Source organism: Anser brachyrhynchus, assembly GCF_964034855.1.
Source record: "Anser brachyrhynchus genome assembly, chromosome: 3".
In the NCBI taxonomy this organism is placed as follows: domain Eukaryota; kingdom Metazoa; phylum Chordata; class Aves; order Anseriformes; family Anatidae; genus Anser; species Anser brachyrhynchus.
The window spans coordinates 45452982-45475402 of record NC_137696.1 but is presented as its reverse complement, the minus strand read 5'-3'; the positions used below and the strand labels follow the sequence as shown (position 1 = coordinate 45475402).

At 42.8% G+C, this 22421-nt stretch overlaps 1 protein-coding gene and 1 long non-coding RNA gene across 7 annotated transcripts in view; one reads left to right on the top strand and one right to left on the bottom strand.

Annotated features, from left to right (window-relative positions):
• Window positions 1-3075: 3075 nt before the first annotated feature.
• Window positions 3076-8361, bottom strand: LOC308193510. Its single transcript, XR_013949698.1, has 2 exons — window positions 5462-8361; window positions 3076-5408 (listed from the first exon to the last, which is right to left on the bottom strand). It is a non-coding gene; the product is annotated as an uncharacterized lncRNA (long non-coding RNA).
• MTR (5-methyltetrahydrofolate-homocysteine methyltransferase) overlaps window positions 3090-22421 on the top strand; it is a 66783-nt gene continuing 47451 nt past the window's right edge. Inside the window, exons 1-3 of one of the 6 annotated variants that reach the window (XM_080588291.1) lie at window positions 8713-8804; window positions 9103-9371; window positions 21501-21712. In XM_080588291.1, the coding sequence (XP_080444417.1) occupies window positions 9362-9371; window positions 21501-21712 (222 nt within the window). In that variant the 5' untranslated portion in view covers window positions 8713-8804; window positions 9103-9361. Of the gene's footprint in view, window positions 3370-8435; window positions 8618-8680; window positions 8805-8918; window positions 9050-9102; window positions 9372-21500; window positions 21713-22421 lie in introns of those variants that run through there. The other 5 variants (XM_080588292.1, XR_013949692.1, XM_080588289.1 and 2 more) reach the window with 5 other exon arrangements.

Below are 22421 nucleotides of genomic sequence, written 5' to 3'. Positions count from 1 at the left end.
GAAACTTGCTTTTTCATTTTATTTCAGAAAGAACAACTAAAAACATTCCTTTATGACTGAGCCGAGCTGACTGCCCTTTGGCTCTTCCTCTTTGGGAGCTTAGGCAGATATTTCATAAGAAACATTGCTTCTCCAAGCCAGACCAAGAACATGGACGGCCCAGTGTCTTTATTTGCAAAGGACAATTGACTGGGATAGCTATAGACGAATAAATATTCTGCCAGCATCCTTTTGAATAGCTCCTCATGTCAACACCTAACTCAGAGTAATTTCTGCTTTCTATATGGTGGCATTTAACCGACGCGTTACTCTACGGACAGGATTTTCCTTAGCAGAGGCCAGTTGTTTGCCTTTTCTGAAGAGGCATCTTTCTTCCTGCAAGCTTTTACTGCCTATTTGCAGAGCTTTCCTTTCTAACCCAGCCACCAGACTTTTTGTGAACACCCTTTCCCTGCTTTTAACAGCTGTCCTTTAGAGCTTAAATGTTCCTGACTGGAGACGTTAACTTAAATCTAGTTTAATGATCTCATGGTTTCCTTGAATCTGATTTTGAAGGGAGGCACTTTATTTCTACTTGATCAGAACACAGCCATTCTTGTTTTGTTCTAAGGCAATAAATGAAGTAATATTCCCTTTGGTTTTATAAAGTATCCTTAGGTTTATCTGCTACTGTTGTACTTTCTAAATTACACAGTCAATGGCCAGGAATGTCAGTATGCCTCTCCAGCCACCAGCTATAGATGGAAAGACATTAGTGCACCGTGTGGAAAATGAAGGTATAAGCCAGAAACTATTCCACCAGCACTTTCTGGCACCAAAATCCAGATGCCTGCAGGTAGTTTAGTTCTCCACAGCAAAGAGGGGAGGGGAGAATCAAGCCCGATTCACACCACCTGCCAGTTTGTACCCTCCTTATACCTCTCGGATGGCTCTACATGCTTCCAATATACTTGCCTGCAGGCACGTAGAAGCGCATATAGAAGGGAGAAGGGGAGGGAAATACAAAATATTTTCATGTGCTAGAAAACCCAGTGAGACTGTGGGCAGTCTCAGATCTACTTTCTCTTGTAGTCCTCTGATGGTACTTAGGAGCTCAAGTCATCAACAACGACTCTATTACATGAAGTGCTGTACAGTGTATAAAGACTGCTCCTAATCTAAAGAACAGTCGGGAAATGTACAGATGAAATGCTAGATGGGATGTCATAATGCTAACAGAGACTCATGAGGACTTGTCAGGAGATCTTAGGCTGCTTAATACATTGAAGGTTTTTCAAGTGTTAAAATGCATAAGTAAATCTTCTAGTTTTACAGGACAAAAAGAGATGTCAAGAAAAAATAATCAAAGGCAATTATTGTAGACCACAAGCCACAGAAAAAATTTTTTACAGCCACATGGAAAACTAGACGGAGAACAAGACCTGACTGGTGTTCGTAACCACAGGGTGTAAATACTAGGCCTTTGGGGTGACAAGTGTACTTGCTTGGCTGCTCCCTCACACCTGTTTTAATGTAAATTCATATCACCAATCAAATAACAAAAGAAGGTCTTGCCCTAGAGCAGTGTTCCCTGTCAGTGTCACTTGTTCATGCTGTGGTTACTGCTTGCAGATGCAAGAGGCTTCTTGTTTCTCACAATTTAATTTTTGAAGCCAGGATTCAATTTAGAACAAATGTTACCTGTGAGTATTTCTTCATTTCTTTCATTTATGATTTTGATTTTTAAAAAATATATTTATTCATTGTTAGTATTTCCAGCAAAAGCAGTTCTTTAGAATGGTTCATATTTCTGGAACTGGTTCCTTAAACTTTCTTGTTTTCTAGCTCATGTCTGGGACTGAAATCCTTGTCACTCATCTTCTTGCTCCTGACCTCATGAGCTTCCAGCTCTCCTCTCTGTTTCTGCTCTCCTACCTAGAATTAATTGAACACTTGGGATGAGCGGGGATAGCATTGCCTCAAACCACTTTGATGTAAGAGGATATCCTGATCCCTGTAGAAAGGGTAAAGCAAATGCCACTGTTATGTCCGTGATCATAAGCAGTTTTCACAAAGGGATAAAATGTTGAAACCTAACAAGTTAGACTTTAAAACAATTGAATAAACTGTGGAGTTTCAAAGTCCTTTAAGGGAAAGAGAATTGACTATAAACACGCTTTTCTAACAGTTGATACCATGCCGTTGTTTGCCTGCTTAAGTCAGAGGAAGCCAAGTAGGGCATTGGTCTTTCAAAGTATTTTACACAGGATTCCCTTGCAGAAAATATTTAAAAGTTTGATGTTCAATGGAAGAAAACTATATTAACAGATGCTGTGCCCTCACTCGAATGGAGTCATGCCTGAGAGCTGGGAGTAATTCCTGAAGCTCTCTAATGCCACTCACATCTTTCATGGCATGCAGATGTCCCTTCTTTCTGCCCCACTGTGCTTTTTCTGCTCTACCAGTGCAGAATGCACATGGCTGCGTTACTTGGCTATTATTGTATTTCCCATGTTGCCCTTCCTATGTGGCCAAACCTTCCCACAGTCCTCCTTATAGAAGCATTTTCAATGATCTCAAGCTGTTGAATACAAACTACTGCGCTTGCCAGGTTGAGTGTGATGCCATCTATGGTGCACAGGCAGCAGAGTACACCTAGGGCTTGTGCTTAGCCCCCCTCCAGTGCTTGGGCCTTTATGTCCAAGCTAGTCTGTTTGGCCCAAAATACACCAGCAGGCTCTAGCTGCCCTGAACAGCCACACCTAAAGCTTCTACCTCCTGCCTGCTGGCCCTGGGCATGTATTTAAGCTCAGGTCCTCATCCTTGCTCCTTGCTTAAGCCATGTTGTGTATGTGCTATGCCTTGCTTGTCTTTGAGACTTCCTGGCTTGACCTCAGCCCTGTCTCATGACTACAGACTGGCATTCTCGTGCACACTGGACTGTTGGCTGAACCTGCTAGGGTCACTGGACCTGCTTCTTTTTTGTTTGGGTACTGCAGGACCTTGTCCTTGCCTGTGAGGTTACAGCTCCTGCTTGCCTTGCCCTCACCCTCAGCTCCTGGCTTGCCTCCCCTGACAGAGCAGCCTGCTTGGCTGTTCCTGACACCCACTTGCTTTCTACTCGTGCACCTTGTCACAGAGCTACCTGACAGCCTGCATCTGCTCAGCAATTAACCCTTGTAACCTTCTCCATTTTCCGTGACCACTTCAGTGCAGCACAGGGAAGCAGCACAGCGAGTGCCTGCTCCCTCGGACATGATGCTAACTGGACAGTGGAGCACCCAGGGCTTTAGTTAACCTCTGCTGGCTGCCACCTGCAACTGTGACTGCAGCTTCTGTCTACAGCTGAACCTACCCTGGCGCCAAGACCTTCAAGTTCCCCTTCACAGGGTGAGTCCTGCAGCCCGGACTGGCTCCTGAGACACTCTCTATCTGCTCAGTGGAAGGCTTCATAAATGGCTTGTGCTAGTCACATAGCTTGAGGGTGTCTGGCAATGTCGGGAGGAAGCTCTGCTAGGAAGTAAGGGAACTGCAGTTACCTTCAGAAACCCATTTCCATAAGCATCCCAGAACGATCCAGGGCAGGTCTCATCCTGCACTGGGCAGGGGCAGTGCAGTTCTGACTTCACCAGGCCATGATAATGGGGGAAAAGAAGCTGAGAATCTCACACACATCCACAGCAAAATGCTTTCTAACTCTCCGAGCTCAATGATCAGCAGGTGACACATCTAGCTGCATGGGACCCGAAGTACATGCTGGCCCTTTCCCCCCATCCTTCATGCTGGCAAGGGGCAGTTGGCAAGCCTAGAGTGGTTCTGTCTCTGTCTTCTGTTGACCTGATGTGGACGCCTGAAAGGCGCATACTGAACCTTTTAAGATTGCTGCAAAATTTCATAATCATTTGAAACCTGTACCAAGTCGAAAGCAGTCAACACAGCCTTGCGCAGCAGTATGGAAAAGCTGTAAGGCTAAACCCCCTATTAAATTCCCAGTCCTCTTCATGCCTCCATTTCAGCCCTTTTAGGCATTTATACACTTTCTGATCAACTCAGATTCTGTAAAGAGATGTAAAAGATTATATTCAATTCAATTCAGAATGTTAGTGTCTTCAGAGCAATGGAGACTTTGTGCTTTTCTTAAAGTAGTGAAGTCCAAAATCTGTCCTATGGTAAGCAGAAAAAAATTTGTTGATATTCCTCTAAACTGTATAAATTTAATAAGCGTTTGGAGTGTGCACAGAATTGGTCTTGAAACAATCAGCTTTCTTTTGGTTTCTGGTAAAATTTTGATCCTGCAGTAGGAATGTTAACATCAGAACTTGACCTAAATGCAACAAATCATTTCTTTTGGGGCCTCTAAAATCACTCTCTAAGTTGTGGGGGCTAGGAAATTAATTATTAAATTGAAATTGTAATTCTTGAGCACAGAGGAATTTCTGAAAATAAAAAACAACCCTAGTGTAACTTAGTCATCCAAAATAGGGCACGAATCCAGCTGCAGCAAAATAGCACAAGTCTTAAGTAACCTTACAGAACAGAGTGCCAAGAACTGTGCTCTGAAATCAGATTAACATGTTTTTGCTTTCTGAATTCTGCATGTTGGTTTGAATGCCTCACTTGGATATAATCCCGTGAAGCATGACTGTTCTTTATTAACATGAATAATCCCACTTTTTAAAATGAGGATTAATTATGTGAATAGCTCATTGGAGCTATAGATCATAGGAATAAAGGCAGATAATGTAGGAATGAAAGGCATATTTTTGTAATGAATATTATAGAGGTATATAAAATACACGCTCAAATGCTAAAAGAGCATGCTGAGAATCAATGTTTGATCTTACCAACACATGAGATAAGTATACAATTTGAAAACCTGTGCGTAAGTAGAATAACAAACTGGTGAATCAGATCCTTGGCACTGGAGGAAAAAAAAAAGACAGCTTTGTTTCAAACACTACTTGTTTCTAAAAGATCAGTAAGAGTTTAGCTGTGTGCAGGGGGAGGTTGGGAAAATGGTAATTTGAAAGTACCTCCAAGTATACTGGAAATACCAAAACTTGATCTGACCTAAAGATTTTATTTTTACTAAGGATATATATATATATATACATATATATATATATTGCTAAGAATATAAAGGATTTTTGGTAGGGATATTGGATTTTGAGTTCAATCCTGTTGCAATCAGGAAGATGTTACCTTCACTGAAGTACTACTTCTAACCACTCTAAGAAACCAGGATGCTCAGCACGCTGACAGATGCTTGCATGCATGATATTGCGTGTGCATAATATTGTGTGTGCAACAGATGCTTAAATAGGGCTAACTCCCAACAGCATTACCTTTTTATCTACTGTTGGTGTCAAGATGGCATAGGAAGCAATTTTTGTGAAAAACCATAAAGCAATACAGCTTTGTAATCATAACTTTGTAATCATAACAAGTCATAACTTTGTAATCATAACTTTGTAATCATAACAAGTCTTTTTCATTTAGTTAATCATTGATATGTATGAATATATTTCCTTTCATGCAGATAGGTGCTGGGATGGCTAGGAGAGTATTTTGTCTTTTTAATGCTGGTAACATGAAGGAGATTTTGAATGTACTTGTCAGACTGGAAAAAGTGATGTTTCAGGTATCAGCATGCTCTCAGAAGACACTACAAAGGCCATGATTATATGATGTTACTACTTGCTCTAGGACCCTGATCTATGGCTTCAAAATTTTTTCTCTGATGATTTACGAATCTTACTCATTGTCAAAATACATCAACCTCTCAAACCCTTTGAACTATTATGTATTTTTTGTATTATGCTGCTGCATTTGAGTCTTATTCATTACCTGGATCTTCTTTGTGACCACTATGCATGTGAAAATGTTTTCTCCATCTGAAAAAAATTATTCTACGGACTATCCATAGGAGTTGCTTACTTTACAGTAGCACGCTATTTTTGGAGGACATACACTGTCTTTTTTATTTATACGCTGAAAGTTCATCCCAATAAATCAGGCAAACTAGGGCTTTGGTGCAGAACTGACTTCAGATAAAATATTTGAGAACTTAAGCACCTTTATAAACCAAACATTTAATGTTACATTTAGTTTTTGCTATCCTTAAATTTGCAAAATGACACTTGCAATACATAATGGCTAGGATTATGGTTGCCCCTGCACTCCTTAGATCACATCTGGTGAACAAGCAGCTTCCTAAACCAGTGTATAGATTACCACCAAATACTACAACTCTCAGTAAATTCAGAGGAAGACACAGAATTTAGGTTTCATTTGACCACCCACAGAGCTCCTGGCCACCTCCCAAAAAGGGTGTACTGGAATAGGATGCGGGGTTTCTCAGACATGGGAATGATGGCACCTTTATGTTCTCCTTCCCTTTATGCCATCATTCCAGTGACTAAATTGCTTTTGGTGTTACTCTCAATGTAAGAAAGGGAATAGGATTTTGACAGCCTAATTCAACAAAATAAGAACACTCCGTAAGACAAAGGAAAAGCACTCTTAAAGCTTAAGGGCATTCGTACTGCAAGTTCTTGAAGGTTTCCTGCAAACACACTGCGTATTAGAACTTCTCAGAGAAATAGCTGAGAAAAATCTTTGTAACTGCAGGTGTGCAGGTGCCTAGGGATACAGACACATACAGGGACTCCACACTGATAGGTACAGTAATCATTGAAATGAAGCCAAGAAAAGGGACACAAAATCTCCTAACAAATGCTGCAAATCATATTATGGCTAAAGTTCCTTGTTACTGCTCCTTTGTTGGACAATCTGGCTCAGTAATCACTGCCCTTGACCACTCACTGCTCTTCCCTTGAGCCTTTGGAGAATATCTTGCCTTAGTTGTGTTAGCTCAGTTGTCTGTGCTGCTCAGGCTTTGAAAGCAAATTAAACGCAATCTGAGGCTGTGGTGCTGCTGCCCTCTCTTCCTACTACTGACCTTACATCAGCTCTGGAGGCCGTACAGCTGCAGACAAATTGGACCAGAGAACTGTTTTCACTGAAAAATGACCTTTAAGGAAGAATTCTGGGTGAGGGCTGGAGCCTGCACAGGGACAGGGATGGAAATACGAGGATGGAGCAGGGTGGAATTTGGGACCGCCTCTTCACAGCAGTGCACTGTCCAACTGGCTCCAACTGGTTGTGAATCTGCAGAGTAAACGGGATAATGTGAAATGATCCTTTTCAAAAGCACCTTCAAACCTTCAGCTTCTTTTTTTCCACTGACCTACTTTGCAGCGCAGTTACACAAACAACTGCATCAGCACATGCAAGGACGTGCTGATCTGTGGTGCAAAGATCTGTCGCCACAAAGCAACTGTGGAGACAGTGAGCTTTTTAACCTGAAATGCTGCCAAAGAAAAATTTCATAGCATTGTACGGCATGATAAAAAGGCTGGAAGTTGTAGAAAGTCGAACAAGGAAATGCACAATGCTGAAATCCCTTAATGAATGGTTCTTAAAATGTTGCCCATCTCTAAAATACATGCAAATTCTGTGTAAAAGTGATAAAATTAGCCAGTCTCTAGGAGTAACTGACTTTTGCATATGTTTAGTGTATTCTACCTTTGATGTTAGGCTTTCAAAGTGTATGAGTTTCCAGATCATTAGCAACATTCACTGGAATTTTGGGAAATGTTTTTGCAACAAGAGCTTGGGCTGACCACTGGAACAGTGTGCCAAGCGGCCAGCTCCGCTCTCCACTGACATCTCCTTGCATTCAAAACCAGAGCATGGCCTCTGCAACAGAAAATGGACTATTCTGGTTGATTTGTAGGCTGGCTGCATTTCTTCTGAAGCTGAATTAAACATATTGTTTAATCACAAAACTACATTTTTATATATACTTGCATCAGTGTCAACTGAAGTGAAAGTTGATTATAGGTTTCTAGATCACATTGGACTCAAAGGGTTTGTAACCAACTGTTTTTCTATCTGAAAACAATTCAAGAGTAAACATTTAGCCTAGAGGATTCATCTACAGTAATGGCTCTGAATTAATTTTGAGTTCCCTTAAAATTTCCAGTGAAAATACAGGGTCCGTTGTAAGTATGGCACACTTCGCAACATACTCTCAGCTGATAAAAGGCTTCAAAATTATTGCATGTAACTAAGGCTCAGATGCCTGAAGGAGGGAAGCAAATTCGGTTCTTTCCAGTAACACAGAATTAAGTGCCCTCTGCATCTTCACATAGTATCTGAAGTCCTGTGAGGAGCGGCTGAGGGAACTGGGGGTGTTTAGTCTGGAGAAGAGGAAGCTCAGGGGAGCCCTTATTGCTCTCTACAGCTACCTGAAAGGAAGGTGTGGGGAGCTGGGGGTCAGCCTCTTCTCACAGGTAACTAGTGATATGACTAGAGGGAATGGCCTCAAGTTGCTCCAGGGGAGGTTCAGGTTGGCCATGAGGAGACATTTCTTCTCAGAAAGAGCAGTCAGGCATTGGGACGGGCTGCCCAGGGAGGTGGTGGAGTCACCGTCCCTGGGGGTGTTCAAGGAAAGGTTGGACGTGGTGCTTAGGGACATGGTTTAGGTGGGTGACATTGGTGGAAGTGCGATGGTTGGACCAGATGATCTTGGAGGTCGTTCCCAACCTTCATGACTCTGTGATTCTTTTGGAACGTGAGTCGCGCGCGACGGATCGGCGTGGGGGAGGTCAGGGAACACAACGGCCATGATGTCGGCGCCGCGCGCTTCCCGCCGGCGCTCGGGGCGGGGTTGGCGCGGCAGGGGGGTGACGCCGGGCGGCGGCGGGGCCGCCCCCGAGGCAAGATGGCGCCCCCCAGGCAGGCGGGCGCGGAGGCGACGGGTAACGGCAGCGAGCGGTGGGGCGGGGGAGGAGGAGGAAGGAGGGAAGGAGGGGAGCGGTGGCGGGGTGGGTGAGGGCCTCCCCCGGCCCCGCTCAGCGGCAGGGCGTGACGCAGAGCCCGAGCACGCTGCTCCCGGGGCCGGGCTGTGTTTCCGCGGCCGCGTTATCGGTTATAAAAGCGTTCATCTGGTTGCTGCGGGAGGTCTGGGTGGTCTTCAAGAGAAGTGACACCAAAGAAAATATTGGTAGGGGGCAGCGAGGTCCCAAAGATCTAATACTGACCTGTTTGGACGGGCAGGGTAACGCAGCTTGGCGAGGATGCTGCTGAGGGCCTGCCTGCCGCCTGTTGCTGTGATTCGTGAAACTTTTAATGCTGCCAGAGAGCATCCAGCCGAACAAGATTTAATTAAACAGCAAGAACTGATATGGTTATCGTCAGCTGTCTTTGACAGGTTGATAGCAGGAGCATCCTTTGTAGCTGCTGTTACTCCTGCTTGATTTTATACTGCCCACTATTTTTTTCTGAATGATGGAGGAAGTGGAGAAAAGTGGAGAAAATGGGTTATTGTAAGTGCCTGTAGCTCTTTGTTGTACTTCATTTTGTGTTCTTTCACAAGAATGTGGTGAAAGTGCTGTAATACCATTGCAGCTTGGTTGATCCTTTGTTAAAGGCTTTGGAAGCAGTTTGTAATCCTTTATTCCTTTCCAGGGTCTTGTATGACCAGATGATTTTATACTAATAAACTTTGAATAGAAGGGCATAATGATTCAAAGATCATAAATCCAATTTCTTTAAGTGATTTATTCTTTATTGACGGCGCCGGATGCACGGGGGATCTTTCCGCCTATCGTGCATCCCGAAGTGAAAAGCCGTCCCAAATTTATACATCACAGTGATTAATATTTTATTAACGCCTATACATATTCATTATCTAACCCCGCCTACTCTCGCTTCTCATGCTAATCAGTTTTTTGTGTCCTGCGCCTGCGCAGATCCTCTCAGTGGTCTTGGGCAGGGGTCGTCGAGCTGTGGTCGGTGGTCTCAGAGAGGAAGGCCATAAGTCTTCCTCACAGTGTACTTTTCACCCTTGGTCAGGATTCTGCTGAATTAGCTTTCTTCCTAACCGCAAGGACTGTTTTTTCTTCGAATCTTCTGCTCATTATTTTCTTATCTTGGATTCCAATGTCTTGTTCGAGATATATTGCCTGTATATGTCCTATTTTGAGATACATTGTCCGTACATCTGTTTCCTGCCCTACACCTAATGTTCTGTTCTCCTTTAATAGTTACATTCTTAACCCTTTCTTATCTGGAATCGCCTCAGCTTCCCTAATCAATCCCCCCTTTTCTTTTCCCCATGCAAATTCTTTTGCATTGCATGCCCTTATCATTAGCAGTATCGCAGTAACATACATACAAATATTCCTACTACCAATAACATAACCAGATCAGTAAAAACTTGTTCTAACTATTGAAAGTTGGGTAACCATGAGGTTAACTTATTCCATATTTCCTCAAAGCCCCATGAAATGTTATCCTTACTAATCTTATACAGAACCTTTGTTTGTTTCTATATTTCCTCTATGTCGGTAGAGACCTTTCCGAATACAAAAATTCTTCTTCCCAGCCTCTACGATATGTATCTCTCAATACCTTGCCATGTACTTTCGTCAGGGAAGCTAATATTGCCATTCGTTGTAACAATTTCCAATTCCAAACAAGTATTACAAAAGACAATATTAAACTTATACCAACTAACATCAATAGAACAATAATTGGGTGACACAATGTGTTCAAAATCCCAGTTGCAGTTGGCGACCATCCAAAGAGTTTGTCCCACCAGCTATGATCTGTGTCTTGTTTTACTCTTTGCAAAACTCTGTTTATTTCTTTTGTATCATGGTGGACAGTGATTAAAGTCTTCTCTCCATCTTCCTGAATGCCTTTTAAAATTTTGATCAGGTCTTGGTGTTTAAGTAATTGCTTCACTAGCGTGAGGTTCATCCCAATAGGTGTGGGTAATAACTTGTGATACATTGTGTTGTTGGACTTGATCAACTGGTGGGATACCACTGGTGCTGAATATAAAAAATCACACCCGATGATTCTAACAAAGTTACAAATACAAAAGTTAGAGTGATTTTTGCTAGGTAGAGTTATGTTTTCCTTATCTACTTCTACAAAAGCACAAGCAGTTCTTAAACACACACAGCCTTGACCAATATATACAAGCACCGTCTTTTGACTAGTATTTGGATGAATTTCAAAGTGGCAAACACCTTGCTCAGTGTCAAGACAGACATCCTGAGCATCAATTGTGTTGCTCTCACAAATAAATCCTTGTTGTTCCCGGGTAACACATGATTCTAGATTCACAGACTGCCATTTCCCGTTCTTCATCCGGGCCCAAGTTCTATGCTCCGAAGGATAGAGCACTGTTTCCTCATGATTTAACCCTAGTGCAACAATGGGGTGGATAACATAAACTGTAGCATTACGTATAGTAAGCACAAAGGCAGTAGCCATGTTAATAATGGGATCATAGGTAAAATTTACCAGAGTCCACCAAGATTGGAACTTCTTTTCAAAATCATTGGCATTGTCCCAAACAATCTTTCGGACTTCAGCCGGAAAAATGCCTTCACTTCCTTCCCTAATGATCAAGGCAGCCGTTGCCTGCATCCATAACTGTACCTGTATACAACTAAGAGCTAAGGATACATTATCTTGGGCCATACTAAGTGCATCTATTATTAGTCTGTGGTCCTGGTCTTCAGCCTTTTCCCATATTGGTAACACCTTTGAAACTTGCCATTGGCTAGTTCCCAATGCCAGTAAGGATGATTGCAGGGGCTGTTTTAGTTTTGTGTTCCAGATTGTTGTTGGCCTGTGTTCCTTACTACATATGGGAGGAAAGGAGAACAGGCTGGTTGAACTGCTGAGATGTTAATTTGTATTAGCAATTCAACACGCTTGAGAAATGATCACCATTTGTTCGCCAAATAACCACAACAGCTAACTTTCCATTAATGCTCTTATCCTCTGTGGTTACGGCTTCAGACCAAGGCCACCCACCATTCTCTATCATCATAGAAGCACCTTCCAGTTCTTGAATCACAATTGCAACTATAAGCCACAGAAATAAAACAATTCTGTTAACTAAATTTCTGCTAGCTACATTACTAAATACTCCTGACCATAGTGTCTTCATTTTGCTTGACTGAACTTTAGTTTCAGTTCACCGTCACCCAGCGTTACTTTCCAGGGGGCTTTTGGAGCTTTCTTCACTCTCGAATAATGGATCCAGGCCGTTTGCTCCTTAATCTTGATGGCGGTATGTGTTGTCAGCAGCACCTGGTATGGTCCCGTCCACTTTTCTTCCAAAGGGCGACCTGCAAATGCTTTTACATACACATAATCCCCAGGTTTAAAGGGGTGGATTGGTTGGTCCAGCCCTCTAGCCCTGGTTCCTGAGACAACTTTAGATATTTGATCCAACTGTTTTTGGAGTCCTATTAAATAATTACACAAGTATCCCGACCCCAGTTGCGTCAGGTCCTCCCCGCTGAACAAAAACTGATAGGGTCTTCCGTATAATATTTCAAAAGGGCTTAGATTTTCCTTTGTCCGTGGTTTTACTCTAATTCTAAGTAAAGCCAAAGGGAGAGACTGAGGCCATGATAAATTAGTCTCTTGTCCTATTTTGGCTATTTGTTGTTTGATTAGATGATTCATCTTTTCCACTTGTCCGCTTGCCTGTGGTCTGTAAGGGGTATGGAGTTGCCAGTCTACCCCTAAGACCTTACTTACTTCTTGAACTATTTGCGCACAAAAATGAGAGCCTCTATCCGAGGACATTGCTGCCGGAATTCCGAAACGCGGTATTATCTCATTCAGTAAAACCTTAACCACTTCTCTTGCCTTGTTGGTTCGACAGGGAAAAGCCTCCGGCCACCCGGAAAAAGTATCTGTCAAAACCAACAAGTATCGATACCCCCCTTTTCTTGGCAGTTCTGAAAAATCTATCTGCCATTGTTGTCCTGGATAGTTTCCTTTACTGATTATTCCGAACTTTACCCTATTTTCTGTATTAGGGTTATGATGCAAACAAATACTGCATTGCTGGGTTACTTGTTTTACCGTAGTATACAGATTTCTTCCCACCAAGACTCGACTCAGATTTTTATATAAGGTGTCTGCTCCCCAATGAGTCTTATTATGTTCTGCCATGACCATAGGCCATATTAAATTAGAGGGTAGTACAACCCTATTATCTTTCAGGTATACCCATCCATCACTCCTTGCTTTTCCTCCCAGGTCCCCAATTAACTTTTGATCTTCCTGTGTGTACCTAGGTTCCTGTCCTTCACCTAAAGTTTGTATTTTACCGTCTGGTATTAAAGTGAGCGCTTCTGCCTCAGCCAATCCGGCCACCCTTTTTGCTTCTTGGTCAGCCAATCGGTTCCCTACCTCGAAGTCAGCGGTTCCTTTTTGGTGTCCCCGGCAATGTATAACAGCCACCTTCTCTGGGTGCTTTACCGCTTCCAACAACTTCAAAATCTCCTCAGCATATTTTATTTGTTTTCCTTGGGCCGTTAATAATCCTCGTTCCTTCCAGATAGCCCCATGTGCATGCACCACACCAAATGCATACTTAGAGTCTGTCCAGATATTTACTTTCTTTCCTGCTGCTAGTTCCAATGCCCGCGTAAGGGCAATTATTTCTGCTTTCTGAGCAGACGTCCCAGGGGGTAATGGTTTCGACTCAATTACCTGTTGAGTGGTCGTCACCGCATACCCTGCTTTGCGTTGTCCTTGTTTCACAAAGCTGCTTCCATCAGTATACCATGATTCGTCCGCGTCTTCCAAGGGCTCCTCCTTGAGATCTGGTCGGCTAGAATACACAGTTTCCATAGTTTCGATACAATCGTGGACCACTGGCTCGTCAGGAGCGTTACTAAGGAAAGAAGCTGGGTTCACAATGTTAGTAACCACAATTTCTACGTCATCTTGCTCCACCAGTATTGCTTGGTATTTTAAAAATCTTTGAGGGGATAACCAGTGTGCCCCTTTCTGCTCCAAGACTGCCGAGACAGTGTGTGATACCAGCACGGTTATCTTCTGTCCCATAGTGAACTTCCGAGCCTCCTGTATATTCATGATGACAGCGGCCACCGCTCGAAGGCAACCCGGCCAACCTTTACTTACTTCATCCAGTTGTTTAGAGAAGTAGGCCACAGCTCTCCTGTAGGGGCCCAGCTTCTGTGCCAGCACCCCCAGAGCCATCCCTTGTCTCTCATAGGAGTACAACCAAAAGGGTTTAGACAAGTCCGGTAGACCCAAAGCTGGTGCTCGCATTAACTCCAATTTAAGCTTCTTAAAGGCAGCCCGTGCTTCCCCCGTCCAGACCAATCTTGATTGGTTATTCTTGATGAGGTCATATAGGGGTTTTACAATTAGTCCATAATTATTAATCCATAGACGGCACCAACCTGTCATCCCTAGAAAAGTTCGTAATTCCTTAATGGTCTGTGGTTCTGGGGTACGGCAGATAGTTTCTTTCCGTTCTGTTCCTAACTCCCTTTGTCCCCCTGAAATCTCAAACCCCAAGTAAGTTACACGTGACTGAATCAGCTGAGCCTTCTGTTGAGAGACTCGATACCCATTCAAACCCAGAAAATTAAGGAGACTTATCGTCCATTGCATGCAGCTGCTCCTATTCTCAGTGGCTATCAAAAGGTCATCAACGTATTGCAGCAGAACTCCTTCGGTGTTTGGGGCCTCCCAAACCTCAAGCTCTTTTGCTAGTTGATTCCCAAAAATCGTGGGGCTGTTTTTGAATCCCTGCGGCAATACGGTCCAGGTCAATTGAGCCTTTCGTCCTGAGTCTGGATTTTCCCATTCAAAAGCAAAAAGCTTCTGACTTTCTGGGGCTAAAGTCAGGCAGAAGAAGGCATCTTTTAAATCCAGTACGGTAAACCAAACTAAATTATCTTTTAATTTAGTCAGTAATGTGTACGGGTTGGCTACCACAGGGTGTATATCTTCAGTGATCTTATTTATAGCTCTTAAATCCTGCACTAATCTATAGTTCTTCCCATCTGGCTTCTTAATTGGTAGTATAGGAGTATTATATTCAGATTCACACTCAACCAGCAGTCCATGTTTTAAAAACTTATCCACTATCCCCTTAATTCCTTCCTGTCTTCTAATCTTAGGGGATATTGCTTAATCTTAACTGGCCTTTCCCCTGGCTTTAATCTCACCACTATCGGGGCTGCATTTTTGGCTCGCCCAGGGATGTCAGTAGCCCAGACTCCTGGGTAAACTTGGTCTAAAATCTCCGAAGGTACTTTACCGATGGGGTCTGCTTGTATCAGCGTTAAGCTTAGCGCAGTTATCAGCTTTTCTTCTCTCACCTTTAACCCCACCTTCCCTTTTTCAAAGACAATTTCCGCTTCTAATTGTTCTAGTAAATCTCGCCCCAGCAAAGACTTCGGGGATCCTGGTAAATATAAAAACCTATGTATTCCCATCTGTTTCCCTAACTTATATTTTAAAGGCCTTAGGAAAAAGGCTTTCTCGTGCTGGCCTGTAGCTCCTATCACCGTCACAAAATCCTCATCCTCTGGTATCAATTTCTGGTTTAACACAGAATAAGTCGCTCCTGTGTCAATTAAAAACTCCACTTCCTGTCCTGATTTCCCTAGCTTAATTTTAACCAGCGGATCTGCTAGGGTAGAATCCCCCGGTCCACTTCATTGGTCGGGAGATACACTAGCTACCATCAACCTGTTCTTCTCCCGTTGTTTCGGACATTCCCTTCTCCAATGACCCACTTCCCTACAATATGCACACTGATTCGGTCTCAGGGGAGGCTTTACTGACCTTCCCCTTATCCCATTCCCTCTTCCTTTTCCCCGAAAAGGTTCTTCTTGCCTCTGTAAGGCTGCAACAGTTGCCGCAGCAATAGCCCTACCCAGCCTTTGTTTCTCATTCCCTTCTCGATTCCTAAATACCCTCCATGCCTCTTCCACCAGCCTTTCTAAATCTCTCACATCCGGCTCTTTCATTTTCTGAAGCTTCCGCCTTATATCGTCCGCAGACTGACCCAAGAACAATGATACTAGCTGGACTTTACCTTCCTCAGAAGAGGGGTCTATCGTTGTAAATTTTTGCATTGCTGTCCTTAGTCGATCGAGAAATTCTGACGGGGTCTCAGTTTGCCCCTGTTTTATGGTATATAACCTAGACCAGTTTACAGACTTTGGTATCGCACTTTCCAAGGCGATCCTAATCCATTCCTGATATCTTTTTAATAACCTATAATCACCCTCATCATTATAGTCCCAGTTTGGGTCCACTCTGGGCACATATACCTCCACAGTTCCAGGTAAAACTGACGTTACCTGGGTCTGTACTTGAGTTTGTGCATTCTTAATTACCAGTTGCTTTTCCAGTTTCCGATAATGCTGCCAGCATTATCTCTATATCTTTCCAATCGGGATCTAAATTCTTTACAATCAGCTCAAACCTCCGGGCCACTGATTCTGGATCATCCCGGTATCCTTTCACAGCTTCCTTCCATGAATCTAACTCAGCAGTTGTGAAAGGTACTTTTATCCGAGCTGGTCCGTTAGCCCCCATAGCCTGTCGTAACGGGGCTTGAATAACGGCCCGACCTTACTTCGGGTTCGAGCCGTGATCGGGGTAAAGTCTCCATTCCCCCAACTCTCATTTTTCTTATCTATTCTGCCGTTTCCTGGGCTCGCCCCCACGCCTCGTTCTGTTATCTGGGGCGGGAGGACATAATCCTCCATTCTCTCCTCTGACTCATTCAATTTCAAACATCTCTGCCCGATACTGCATGCCGAACAACATCTTTTCATTTTTTCCTGCCCCTTCCTTCTTCATATCCTTTTCTATTGCCAGGATCAAAGGATCCTGTGGGGCTAAGTTAATTCCACACTCCTTCTGCCATTCCGGGTGGTTTCTCAAAGTGAAAAACATATCTGCGTATGACACCTCATCCCACTTTCCTTCTCTCCTTAGAAACAACATTAACTGTAGTAAAGTATTATAATTTAAGGTTCCATTCAGTGGCCATTTTTCCTCACAATCCAACTTATAAAGTGGCCACCATTGATTACAATATTTTATCAACGTTTTCTTATTTTCAGTTCCACCGGGGGATCCCCCTATATCTTTCCAATGACTCAAGATACATCCCAACGGGCTTTTCTTTGGAATCCCACTACTCTGCTGCCCCCCCATGTTACAGTTCAGAATGTTTCTTGTTACACAATACAAGCCGGCAGCTTTCCACAATAACACCAAGATCCTAGTAACGTTATAAAGAGTACAATCAAAATCCCAAAGACAATAGCCAAGGTCAAGTTCCACATTTAAACACAACGTAATACCAACCTCGCATGCAAAGGTTACTTGTTTCCCAACAGCAACTGAGTGCTTTCCAAAAAACCAAATGCCGTCCTGCAGAAAACTTTTACTTTCTGACTTACAGACGACCCCAATTGACCGGTCAACCAAATAAACCAAAATAAAGAATATAATCACTTACAGTGATGGGGTCCGTGTCTGCCTCCGCAGTGATCCGTTGAGTCGAGGAGTCCCTCCGGGAAATCCCGGGGGTACCCTAGGGAGTCCTGTTCCCAGCGGGTCCTGCGGTCCGACAGAGAAGAAGTCCCATCTGGGGTGCCAGATTGATTCAAAGATCATAAATCCAATTTCTTTAAGTGATTTATTCTTTATTGACGGCGCCGGATGCACGGGGGATCTTTCCGCCTATCGTGCATCCCGAAGTGAAAAGCCGTCCCAAATTTATACATCACAGTGATTAATATTTTATTAACGCCTATACATATTCATTATCTAACCCCGCCTACTCTCGCTTCTCATGCTAATCAGTTTTTTGTGTCCTGCGCCTGCGCAGATCCTCTCAGTGGTCTTGGGCAGGGGTCGTCGAGCTGTGGTCGGTGGTCTCAGAGAGGAAGGCCATAAGTCTTCCTCACAGTGTACTTTTCACCCTTGGTCAGGATTCTGCTGAATTAGCTTTCTTCCTAACCGCAAGGACTGTTTTTTCTTCGAATCTTCTGCTCATTATTTTCTTATCTTGGATTCCAATGTCTTGTTCGAGATATATTGCCTGTATATGTCCTATTTTGAGATACATTGTCCGTACATCTGTTTCCTGCCCTACACCTAATGTTCTGTTCTCCTTTAATAGTTACATTCTTAACCCTTTCTTATCTGGAATCGCCTCAGCTTCCCTAATCAATAAATAATAAACAAAAACAAACAAACAAACAAAAACACCTTTTGAGAATGCTGGCAAGCATCAGAAAACATTTTTTTAATTTCAAGCTTTGAAGTCCTGTTTCTTATGGGAAGGAGATCATATATTTATCCCTTGATATATGCATTAATGGTTGTACGTGGGTTGGCTTGGGAGAAGGAGATGGATATACTTTTTTTTTTTTTCTCTGAGCTGTTGAGCTGCTGCATTGTGAAAATGGTAGGCTGGAACTGGGCAGAGTTTGTGGTTGTAGAATGGCTGTAAGGGTGGACAGCTGTACCAGAGGAGCATGTTGAGTGCTGGGCCAAGTTACTTGTAACATCTAGAAGCGTTAAAAGTTGTTTTAGCTGATACCATTTCTCAACTAGTAATTCCAGAGCATTTACTTTGGGGAAGTGAAGGAGGATATTAGGATTTTTTTTATTCTGTGTTCCATTTCAAAAAGGGTTCACTTTTGTTCTGTCTTGGTGTGATCTGCTAAACTAGTCCCAGCCCAAGAGCGCTCTATGGTAATATCTTTTATATTTAGTTTCAGTAGAGTGTAAAATCAGATTAATTTGTCCTGGGCCCTGTTACCACTGCTATTTCTGTTAGAGCTATGGAGATGATTTTTCTCCTGGACGCATCTGAATGGAGGAGGGACCCAGTTTCCCAAGGCTCACCGGTGATCTTTATGAATTAATTTTTTATCAACTTCTGTCTAAGCAAGTTGAGGTAGGAGCAGGGCTTGTAAATAAAAGAAAATAAAAAACAAAAACAAAAACCAAAAGAGGCTGGCCTGATTTCCTCTGCTGAGGGATTTCTTCAAATATTTTTTTTCATGTATTATGTAGCAAACTCTTGCATCTTGCCTCTTCTGGAGAGGGGAGTTAGGGGAGTCGAGTGCGGACTGAGAAGGGCAGTACTTGGTTTAGCAGCGCTGACTCCCAGCCCCTAGCCTTGCATTTCTCCCAGGGACGGAGTTCAGTGCCTTCTAGCATGGCCTTATGAATTGTGCCTGCCTGATTTCTGAGCTCTCTGGATTTGTCTGCATTTCCAACTTGAAAATGGCTTTGTCAGTGTGGCACGGCATGCCTTCAAGTGGTGTAGGCTTCCTAATGGAAGAAGAGTCACGTGCTACCCTTAGCAAGGATGGGGAAAATGGATTTTGATGGACATGGAGATGCACCGTCCATTTATAAAGCAGTATGCTTCTGCCACTGGCAGCCACTTTCATGATTCCCACCCCATTTCCTGCGGCCTCTCCAAGCCGCTGCTGAAGAAGTACAGATTCTGAAAGCTGCTTCAGGATACGGCTCTCCCCATTGTCAGGAGAAGAGGTTAGGCAGAAACCTGCTGTGTTGCTGTGGATGGAATGGGGCCCGGAAGTGACACTCGTCCAGTAGGTGAGCTGGAGAGAAAGCGAGGCAGGCTGCCCGAGGTGCAGGGTTTAACACCAAACAGATGGCTGTAGGTGCCTGTTCGCTTCCCGGTGTGGATGTGAGTGTGGGAGGGAAGTGAGTAAGTAGAAGGGGCAAGAGCCTGTGGGAAGCAGGAGTGGTAGCAGGAGGACTCCGATGGCTTGGCTGTGGTGGTCTCCGTGCCACGTGGTGACCTCGGGGCTGCCTTAGAGCTAGAGCCAGCTCTTGCCTATGTGTGCGCTCAATGCCTGTGAGTTACCGCTTCATGTGAGTCTGCAGAGCAGGCATGCTTTAAGGGTCTTTAAGGCATGCATTTGGGTCTTTTGAAAAGCTTTAGCTCAAGGATTGATTTTATTTTCATGAATAATTTGGTTTAATACGAGGAGGTTTAAGCTCTTGTATAAGAACCCGCTGAGCCTGCCTGTTGATGCTAAAGCCCTCAACTTGAAATGAGGGTGACTTTGTTCATTTTTATTTTAATCTCCCTTCAAATGCTTCATACTTGTCATAGAGCAAATTTTATTTAGAAATTTTATTTGGTTTCTTTTGTTTGGGAGACTAAATCTGATTGAGAGCTGTTCTTCCAGAGTGTTGATATAAATGTAACTTTGTAATACCTTACCTTAGGCCTCATCTTTTCTCCAGCATTATTATTATTATTATTATTTATTTAATAATAATGAAGTCAAATCAAATTGCATGGCATGGCAAGAATGCAGAAACAAAAAGTCAAATCAGTTAAGAAGTTCCCAATGATTATTAAGTACTTCTGTCTGTAAATTGTAATGATATATGAGGACATTTTTGTGCTTCATTTTTAAATTTTTTTTTACAATAGTAGCGCATAACCAAAATGCAAAACAGGCATTTACTCAGTGAGTAAGCACAAGCTGAGTGAAGGTAAATGAAGAATACCACCTCACTCATCTACATGCTTGTAGAAAGATTACTGGAGGTCCAGTCTTGTAGACAGGTGTTTTGATAAAGAGGAGCTAATAAATTATTTTGCTCTATTCATATAAATGTGTCAGAGCTGATTCTATATGCAGTCTAAAGAGGAAAAGTAGGATTACGTACTCTTGCTTTTTCAAGAGGGAGATATATTAGCCTTTTCATTTTATAGCTCGGATTATGGTTTTGGATTTTTGTTCGGTTGGGCTTTCATTTAGATCTTAAGGCACTAGAATACTGCATCTTCATTACTAAAAATACCTCTGGAATTTCTATTGTTTTCTACTTCAGTCTTTGTTAGACATGTCCTGTCCGGTATCTTATAATCAGCGCGTGATTTTCCAGATAAGTTTTATTCTGGTGTTGCTGCAGAGCAGGAGATCTTGCTGTGTTTGTGCAAAAGGGAGTAGTGCCTGGCTCTTACCTGGCAGTGTATCTTGGCATTTGGTCACTAATAGAAGTGCAAAATCATTATTTACTATCCTAAAGCTAGGAAGAGGTCCTATAGCTGTTTAGTGAACTTGAGACTCAGCTGAAGAATAGAGTTTGCTTGCTCAGTTTATTTCTTTACGTATCATTGTTGTGTAGGCAATTAAAGTAGGGTTTTTCCAAATGGAGTTCCCCAGTTTCTGGTCAGCACTTGTGTACCGCTTGCAGTACAGTGTCTGGTACCAAGAGGTGGTACTGCATCATTGTTTGCATGTCATTCTAGCGGAAATTATCACACTTGTCAGTGCTGGAAAGTAGTTCATATAAAGAGCTTTGTGTATGTCATGGTATTCTTGTTTCTGCAGGTGACTGTACTTAGGTAAAGGACCAATTGTGTCTAGTTCTATTTAGATAGGTGCAGCTGTTACCTGACACTACGTGGCTGGAGCTCTAGGTGAAGTAAACCAATTCCTGTTTGATTTCAGTAGAGGATTAGTTACTTTATTCTGTTTCTTAAATAGGAGGATCTCAGCTTGCTCAGGTATATAGACAGAGAATTTCAAAGCTGCTTAAATATTGGGTTTATTTTCTTATGGCAGATACCCAGAAAAGCATGGAAGATGAAATTGAATCAGTTCTGCAGGAGCGGATAATGATTTTGGATGGAGGCATGGGTACCATGATCCAGCAACATGCCCTGTCAGAAGAAGATTTCCGAGGGCATGAATTTAAAGACCATTCCAAGCCTTTGAAAGGCAATAATGACCTTCTCAGCATAACTCGGCCTGACATAATCTGTGACATACACAAGGTAGGTGGTTCTGTCTGTCCCTTGACAAAAGGAATCAGAATTTGGTCTCTGCACTCCCCTCTCCTATTCCATGGGCTGCTGGCTCTCCTGACTCTTTTGGGGATAGGGAAGCAAATGCTAGGTAACCATGTGAAAAAGAACGAACAGACTTGACTCTTCTGGTTCTGTGAGCACAGCATTCATGTCTTTGTTTCTTACGTCATCCAGGCAGTGTTCTTTTAATTTCCTTTTTGATGTATGTCCCAATGCATTTCTATTAATTGTAGATTCTGACTTAATTCCTTATTCTTTTTTGTCCTCTTTAGCCAATAGTTACAATGCATCTAAGTAGAACAAATCTGACTTCTAGGTGCATATTTCTGTAATTGTGTATTAAAGAGCTGTTAAGTGTGGCAGCCTGAAGCCTGCCTCCCCTTAGGGAATGAGTACGTGGGTTTCCTAATGAGAATATATGCTTCTGTGTTTTATTCCCTAGACCATTGATGTGTGGCCCAGAGAATAAAATAGTTTAGGGCTGATCATGAGGAATTCGCAAACAGATTTTATTATTTTCATATCTTCAATTAGATGTAAAAATAAACGAAATCTTGCAAAAAGGAACTTAAATCTTTTAGTTCTTGAGCTTCAGGTATTTCTAGGTTTTAACTGTAATAATGGGAACGTTTGAATAGACTGCTACATGTTGATATTCAGTTGAAGCCTTACATAT